The following is an 8857-nucleotide window of genomic DNA, read 5'->3' as shown; positions in this document are numbered from 1 at the left end:
ACTAACTGTCTTGGTTGATCGGCAATTAGTTGTGCGACTTACAGTGAATGAAACAAAACCTTGGCAAATAGTTTACACTATTGAGTGCCCACAGAAAATACTTCATGGCTCAGTGACCCGTAACGTCTTAGTTTTAGTTGACAATGACCACTCCATATGTATCCTTTATTACTGCTGCACTATGTTAAATTTATCTCCTTAACAACTTTATAATTATAGTTCAAATGCATTCTTCTATTGATCAATATAGGAATTCTTTCCATGGTTATGTTCTTAACAACCACTTTCCTAGTGTTGTACAATGTCATAAACAAAGACTTTTTGGCAGTAGTACAACGAGAAAAAGGCAAATGTTGGAACAGTGGCAGGTATGAAACATCAAACTAATTTAAAACAGACTACCCATTACCATTTCTAAAAGAATTTGCCCTGTATATCAACTTACATGTATGTTTATGGGTAACTAGGCTCTCAAACGACTATCTCCAGCTGACTCTGCTGAACAGTGATGGGGAATTGTACAGCTGCAAACTGGATTCTTACTTTAAGGAAAACAACATGTTGCTTAACCGGACTTATGGCTCACAGGCTAGGGGTTAGCTTCTTACCGCAGCATCTTGCTTATTTTTATACCCCTCTGGGTTTTGCACACTACATCAATGCAGACCTTAATATATTGTAATATTTTTAATACTAATGATGGAAATTATATCACTTACGTCTTAAATGCTTAGTGTCATTTACTAAGTTTTAGATTTGAAGTTTATGATTGTTTCTTTGTCTTTTATAGTACAGGCCTCAGGTCTCACCCATTGGTATAGTCGCACCTCTCTGACTCCGCCCACATCTAGAGGAGAGTCAAGAAAGTTTTGTAACTCAAAGTCTCTCTACAAGGTGGGTGCAGTCCACACTGCTCTGTACAAGATGAGTCCACACATATCTGTACGAGTTGTACAGATATTTGTCGCTCAGTAAACACTTATGTATACTCTACTGATATTTGTCACTTAGTAAGCATGTGTAATGAATAGTGTTGTGGAAGCAACTTTCCTCGGTTCCTCTTCTTATATCAGCGTTTGATTATTACATGACACCCTAGTATACTATATAAAACTGAAACCATTCCAGCTATTTGTAACATTGACAGATACCCTTACCTGGAGACTGCCTCTCTTACCAGTCAACTGGAGAGTACATTTCCGCTATCTGTCACTCAAAGGGACTCATGCTTCTCGTCTGCTATAGCATCTCATCTGGCCAAACTGAGAAAATCGAGTGTGTGAAACTGCTTGCATATTTAACCTTAGTTTATCAGACTCGTGAATTTTGCATAGGCTTACAACATAAAATGAACATTCATTGGGTAGTTTGGTATTATTGACATTGGCTGATTATGACCTGCAAAAACTGAACAAACTCATGTTTACAGGTTTCACTCTGAGGACTATGTGATCCTCTCCGCTTCGGAGGCGCTACCTCACATCATTCTCTCTGATTCCAATGTCTATGCTGCCACTGTAGGCCATTTCCGGATGCAGTACAGTCAGGTAAAAGCGAAGTTTCCTTTAGTTAGCAGCGTTTACTTTTCTACACTTTTTTCTTAAGACTCGCAATAATTTAAGCTCACTCTGTCCGTTTGCTGCTTTTTCTTTTATTAAAGAGTTGTGCAAATATTTCTAAGTGTTCACTCGTTCAAGGACTAAGTACCTTTTCATGTTAACACAGATGTGCTGACTCAGGCTTAACACGCATGTGAAAAGTTGTAAGGAAATGGTGGCAGCTGTGTAAGATCGGGCCAAAATGGAATTGAGTATAAATTGAAGCTACTTGACGCTTCAAACTGCGTATGGATCTCATGGAGCAGTTTTATTAGTCAGGTTGCCAAATTCAAATTAAGTTTAACTGAGAATTGAATCTTTCCCATCTCTTAAGAATATTTTGGCTTACTTAACAACATGTCCTGTCAGCAATGACACTTGCAAGTACTAATAAATTTGTTATTATGAAATCGTTGCATTTCCACGGTCTGTCTCTGAATTTTTTTAACAAGGTCTCTGACAGACTAGAGCCTATTAAAATTCGATGCTGTCAGCAAAGTTCAAAAAAAATTTTCTTGTCAAAATTGGCCGGTGTTCAAAAATATTTTAATCTCTTTGTGTCAGGGTTTGCTATCCATTTGTAATTTGTGATTTATTTTCATCAATAAAATTAGTTAATCAAAAGAAAAAAGCTGGATGAGTGATGAAGCTCGTAATACGCAATAGCATAGCTAGTCGTGGCATTGGGCTTGTCATCGGTTTTGTTCACATGTTAAAAGATACAATCCAAGTTCTCTCTTGAAACTGGCCACCTTCTCTATGCTTTTAATAGACTTAGGGAGTTGGTTCCAAAAAAAATGGCTTGTTGGAAATCCACCTTTCGATGGCCTGCATGGGAAGAAGATTGTGGGAGATTTAGACAGGAATTTGAGAATCGGGTTTGATATATTGTGCGAGGGATGTAATTACAATGAAATTCTTGATGGGCTAAAAGTATATCGCGGTATGAATATAGTGAACTGATGGGTAGTATGAATGATGATTTGAAAAGAGGTTTGGTGCGGGTGAGGCAGGGTTTTTTGTCAGTGGTTGGTTGCTTAATAGATGCATTTATCTTCTGCGTGTCAACTTTTTGGAGTCACGAACAAATGCTGAATTCAATCTGTTAACATCAGACACGTGATAGGTGTACCCTTGGTATTCGATTGGATATTGAGGGGGACAGTTAAGTGGATATCTGTTGAGAATGGCCTGGGGACAGTTAAGTGGATATTTGTTGAGAATGGCCCGGGGACAGTTAAGTGGATATCTGTTGAGAATGGCCTGGGGACAGTTAAGTGGATATCTGCTGAGAATGGCCTGGGGAAAGTTAAGTGGATATCTGTTGAGAATGGCCTGGGGACAGTTAAGTGGATATCTGTTGAGAATGGCCTGGGGACAGTTGAGTGATTATCTGTTGAGAATGGCCTGGGGACAGTTAAGTGGATATCTGTTGAGAATGGCCTGGGGACAGTTAAGTGGATATTTGTTGAGAATGGCCTGGGGACAGTTAAGTGGATATCTGTTGAGAATGGCCTGGGGACAGTTAAGTGGATATCTGTTGAGAATGGCCTGGGGACAGTTGAGTGATTATCTGTTGAGAATGGCCTGGGGACAGTTAAGTGGATATCTGTTGAAAATGGCCTGGGGACAGTTAAGTGGATATCTGTTAAAAATGGCCTGGGGACAGTTAAGTGGATATCTGTTGAGAACGGCCTGGGGACAGTTAAGTGGATATCTGTTGAGAATGGCCTGGGGACAGTTACATGGATATCTGTTGAGAATAGCCTGGGGACAGTTAAGTGGATATTTGTTGAGAATGGCCTGGGGAAAGTTAAGTGGATGTCTGGGGACCAATGTAATAAACTTTTCTGACCAACTTATAAGATTCCAAAAAGGATGTGATTAAAAGTGATCGCATGCAGATCTATACTGATTGCAATAGTCTTGTTGGCCATGTGAGTTTAAGTATTTATTCACATAATTATGTTCACCGTCTTTCTTTTGGTATGGCTTCACGCATAACGCTAGCTTCAGTGTTAATCAAGAAGGCATGAAAGATTGGCATTTGTGATAAGTATGTCACTAATTTATTCCATAATATTTCCAGCTAGACAGCATAGCGTATTGGATAAATGCCTGCCTGCAGAACCGGAGGTTTTGAGTTCAAATCCAGTGTTTAGTGGATTTTTCATTTCTAAAACTTTATCGCTATAACTGGACACACAGACAAACATATATGTATACAGTATAGATATATATTAGATAATAGAGAACACCTATGAGTCTCTCAACTCTTATTTCTGAGCACACAAAAATGCTATTCTAATTACGATAAATAAGTTTCCTTTGTAAATTGCTTGCTGTTTTGAAAGATGTGATTATAGTATAAAAAATTCCATACGGCAGCTATCTAATTTTCTTTAATCTGAAGTTGTCTCAACTTGTAGCTATTACCCGATGTTTCCTCTGTCTTCACTCAAATGCTTTGATAAAATAGTCGATGTACCTATACTTGCTTAGAATGCTAAGGATTAATCTAACAAGTCAGACGCACATTTTCTGAGTCAAGAATGTTTAGCTGAACTCATATGAAATCTGCTGACTTTTGGGCAAATTCAAGCCCAAAATATATTTCAGGCCAAAAATGTAAACTAAGCAGTAAACTAATTAAAACAAAGTTGTAAAATAATTACATTAATAATAAAATTAATGAATTAAATATTGATTAAATTGAATTATGCGTTAAATTACCAAATTAGTTTGTCAATTATGGTCAGTTAATAATTCAATTAATTTTTTTTCAAAAGTTGAATTACTCGCTAACTTATTAAATAAGCATTTGAAAAAAACTGCATTAATATTTGGTATAATAAAATATTTGCAAGAAAAACTGCATTAATCATTAATTTTTGAATTGACTAACTTGAAGGTTGACTCGCAACAAAATTCACATTACAGTTATTTGGTATCAACAGGTTCACCATGTCTTACTCTGCTTTGTTGAAGGTATAAAATATGTGGAAATGTGATTACAAGCTCTTAAAAGCTCAAACATGAGCAGTTAATCGCAGCCATCACAAAAACGCCATAGGTTGCAATCCCTCTCAAAAACTTCTCAAATGGGATGTAGTTGAACATGATGTGCTTCTGTTTTCACTTTCATGCAACTTCATTCGACGAAATATTTCCACAAATACACTTCACCCATTCAATAAAACGATCAGCTCAAAAGAAAACCATGTCTATTGTCCTTACGCGTCTATTACATTATCATTGTAATGCTGTCACGTTGAGCACTGATATTTCAAAACCTAGCCTGAAAGTTTGTTTAATTTTTGAACTTTATCTCGAGGGGTGCATATCATTTTCTGATAAACATAAGGAGCTCATTGGTCATCTGTGATGGTCGAAAAATGCTGCAGAAGTTGTTCACGCCATTTGTGGGAAAATAAGGGTCATGTGATCAGATTATGGCCAGGTGATTAAACCGAGCGGAAACGAAACTGTAAAGTAGCGAGCATCTATATTTGATAAGGGCTTTCCGGTAAAACCCGAACCCGCAGTGTCTATCACAACTAGCACCACGAGACGTTTTATATTGAGTCTTTTATTGACCTTTCATTTCACGTGATAACATCACGTGTCAAAACAATAACCACGTCGAGATGAGAACATCATCAAAATAAAGGGATTCCAACCTACGTTTTTTTTTTAGCTGTTCTTTTATTAGCTTTTAAGAGCTTGTAATCACATTTCCACATATTTAAAACTTACAACACAGCAGAGTAAGACATGGTTAATCTTTTGATACCAAATAACTGTAATGTGAATTTTGTTGAAAGTCAACCTTTGAGAATTTTTAATTAAATTAAGTTTCTAAATAAGAATTTTGCGAGTAATTTCATGCAATTATTAATGCCCATTATTAATTGACCAGAAAACTCACTAGTATTCTTCACCTCATCAGCGTCAGGTCAAGGTGAGTGTGATATCCATCTCTATCGTTACTTTACTCATATATGTCTGTAATGATTATTCAGGTTTGCCAATACAAATGTGTATTGCAGCGAGATGTAGCCAATGGTCTCATAGAGGCTATAATTGCTCGGAACGGATGGAGTGGAGAGGTGACTGTACGGGATGTTCAACAGTTGGTGGCAGCCATAGAAAAGAGAGACTCAGGCGCAGTGCTCAATCATATTAGACTTTACAAATCATGTGGGTACACGCAGGCTTGACTCTCTATTGTTTGTGCCACATTCAGTTAGTCGCTACCGTATGTTCTAATAGACTTAAAATGTGTTAATGTAGTACCTCACAGTATACCAACCACGGAGTTTTGTATCCTATTGATACTGCACCAACATAAAATGTTATCATAGCAAATCACTCTTGAGGCAGCAAACGACCGCCTGCTATCAAAAGTCAAGCGATGTTCACTAATGCCGTGCTATCCAATCCTCTGCGCACAATTGCAACCTGATTTTTGCAGAAGGTGATTTTCTCAAAGAGCCCCCACAGTTGTATTTCCGAACCTGTTTTGGCATTACACATGTGAGGCTTGACTTCTTGAAATTAATGTTAAAATGAAGATCAAATAATGGATACATGGAGAATTCAACTGATTGGGCAGCTATTATTAGGTGCCTGTATTTTAAATCACTGTTCATCTAGTTGCAAACAGCTAGCTGCCGACAGTCAAACTTTTCCCAGCAACATTTATTCTTGACCTCTTAATATTTGCATTCACCAATCCTGCATTGTTAAAGTACCTGATGGGACTATGTGTTCTTGTCTCTTCTTCTACTCGAAGCGGAGATGGTGACATGTCATGTTTTCAGTTGTAGAGGATTTAATGTCCACTCCATCACTAGACTACCGGCATGATGTAGAAGAGATGTGTAGCTTGCTTTACACAGCTTCCGCCACCTATGTGGAGCATACCTCGACTAGAGCTTTTGCTTTGCAAGTTTCTGAGGCTATGTTATCATTTTTAAAAGGTTGGTTTTGTGGCACATCAGGAGTTTTTTTGTTCTTTGTAGCTGTAGCTATGCTAGAGTGTAATTTATAGTTGTAGCTGTGTTCGAGTGTAGTTTGTAGCTGTGTTCGAGTGTAGTTTGTAGCTGTAGCTGTATTCGAGTGTAGTTTGTAGCTGTAGCTGTGTTCGAGTGTAGTTTATAGCTGTAGCTGTGTTCGAGTGTAGTTTGTAGCTGTAGCTGTGTTCGAGTGTAGTTTGTAGCTGTAGCTGTGTTCGAGTGTAGTTCATAGCTGTAGCTGTGCTCGAGTGTAGTTTGTAGCTGTATTCGAGTGTAGTTTGTAGCTGTAGCTGTGTTCGAGTGTAGTTTGTAGCTGTAGCTGTGTTCGAGTGTAGTTTGTAGCTGTAGCTGTGTTCGAGTGTAGTTTATAGCTGTAGCTGTGTTCGAGTGTAGTTTATAGCTGTAGCTGTGCTCGAGTGTAGTTTGTAGCTGTATTCGAGTGTAGTTTGTAGCTGTAGCTGTGTTCGAGTGTAGTTTGTAGCTGTAGCTGTGTTCGAGTGTAGTTTGTAGCTGTAGCTGTGTTCGAGTGTAGTTTATAGCTGTAGCTGTGCTCGAGTGTGGTTTGTAGCTGTAGCTGTGCTCGAGTGTAGTTTGTAGCTGTAGCTGTGCTTGAGTGTAGTTTATAGCTGTAGCTGTGCTCGAGTGTAGTTTGTAGCTGTAGCTGTGTTCGAGTGTAGTTTGTAGCTGTAGCTGTGTTCGAGTGTAGTTTGTAGCTGTAGCTGTGTTCGAGTGTAGTTTGTAGCTGTAGCTGTGCTCGAGTGTAGTTTGTAGCTGTAGCTGTGTTCGAGTGTAGTTTATAGCTGTAGCTGTGCTCGAGTGTAGTTTGTAGCTGTATTCGAGTGTAGTTTATAGCTGTAGCTGTGTTCGAGTGTAGTTTGTAGCTGTAGCTGTGTTCGAGTGTAGTTTGTAGCTGTAGCTGTGTTCGAGTGTAGTTTATAGCTGTAGCTGTGCTCGAGTGTAGTTTGTAGCTGTAGCTGTGTTCGAGTGTAGTTTGTAGCTGTGTTCGAGTGTGGTTTGCAAACAATTCCAGATTTAATTGGGCAGGGATCAACCAGTTTATTAAGCCTAAAATGTATGTGTGTGTTTTTGAAACTATTTAGCATTGACATATCATTAATTTTTTTAATTTCCAGATGTTATTCGAAATGAGAAGACCACTCTTTGATAGTTTTTAGTGTCAAATATTGTTTGAATATTGTTGAGAATGACTGTGCAACATCATCGATAGTGTGAAATTTGATTGGTCATAGAAGGGTTGCAGGCGTTCTTCAAAAGAAACATTAGCAATATTACGTTCCAAGTTGTCGCCTTAACCAGCGCTTTTAGCTTTAGCATGACTGGAAGCATCAGTCAATATAATCAATTATCTGTGGTGTATATTACTCTATTGCACTTATACTTTTACAGAACAATCTAGAAAGGGTATGGCCATGCTTAATGAGATGCTACTGACAGAAAAGACAGAGAAAAGAGCTCTCATGGAGGGACTGGTTGAGAAGATGTCAGACCATACCATGCCGTTTTCAGATTTGCTAGCTGCGCATTCCAAGTGAGCTCCCTGTTTTCTCTCGGCTTTCCAGTTTACTTACCGTACTTTTTGGACTCTTAGCCGCTACTTTTTTCTGATGTTCTGAGCCATGCGGCTTATATAAGGGTGTAGCTGTTCTGTGGTTTTTCTTTCACCGCTAAGGCGCATTAACTGGACTCTCCGGTTAGTGCGTCTTCAGCAGTGAAAGAAAAAACGAAACAATGCCTAACGGTACTGTTCCGTTAGGCACTGGGTTAAAAAGTGTCAATTAATACGATCTTATCTGCCTGTATGCATCTGCTTTATGGCTCAGCTCGCCTGTCGGTATATTAGCTCTGAGTATTCATCTGTTGTATATCTCAACTCATCTCTCTGTATGTTAGCTCTGAGTATTCATCTGTTGTATATCTCAACTCATCTGTCTGTATGTTAGCTCTGAGTATTCATCTGTTGTATATCTCAACTCATCTGTCTGTATGTTAGCTCTGAGTATTCATCTGTTGTATATCTCAACTCATCTGTCTGTATGTTAGCTCTGAGTATTCAGTGGCTATATGTGCATGTAAGGAAGCTATGTAAGGAAGTTCTCTTACAGGCCCGAGGCTTCCAAAGCTAAAAGCAAAGGGGGTAAGCAGAAGGCTTCAGCGAAACATTCTTCTACTCTCAGTCCAGATCTTATTGCCAAGTGGAACCTTCTCAGTAGCAAGGTATGC

At 38.6% G+C, this 8857-nt stretch overlaps 1 protein-coding gene across 1 annotated transcript in view; it reads left to right on the top strand.

The window, feature by feature from the left end:
• Positions 1 to 1450: 1450 nt before the first annotated feature.
• LOC137390965 (spatacsin-like) overlaps positions 1451 to 8857 on the top strand; it is a 51014-nt gene continuing 43607 nt past the window's right edge. The window contains exons 1-5 of the mRNA XM_068077279.1: positions 1451 to 1547; positions 5648 to 5798; positions 6422 to 6580; positions 8024 to 8165; positions 8740 to 8851. Of these exons, the coding sequence (XP_067933380.1) occupies positions 1533 to 1547; positions 5648 to 5798; positions 6422 to 6580; positions 8024 to 8165; positions 8740 to 8851 (579 nt within the window). The 5' untranslated portion in view covers positions 1451 to 1532. The remainder of the gene's footprint in view (positions 1548 to 5647; positions 5799 to 6421; positions 6581 to 8023; positions 8166 to 8739; positions 8852 to 8857) is intronic.

Source organism: Watersipora subatra, chromosome 3 (genome assembly GCF_963576615.1).
Source record: "Watersipora subatra chromosome 3, tzWatSuba1.1, whole genome shotgun sequence".
In the NCBI taxonomy this organism is placed as follows: domain Eukaryota; kingdom Metazoa; phylum Bryozoa; class Gymnolaemata; order Cheilostomatida; family Watersiporidae; genus Watersipora; species Watersipora subatra.
The sequence above is the reverse complement of the archived record's forward strand: the minus strand, read 5'-3'. Positions and strand labels throughout refer to the sequence as shown.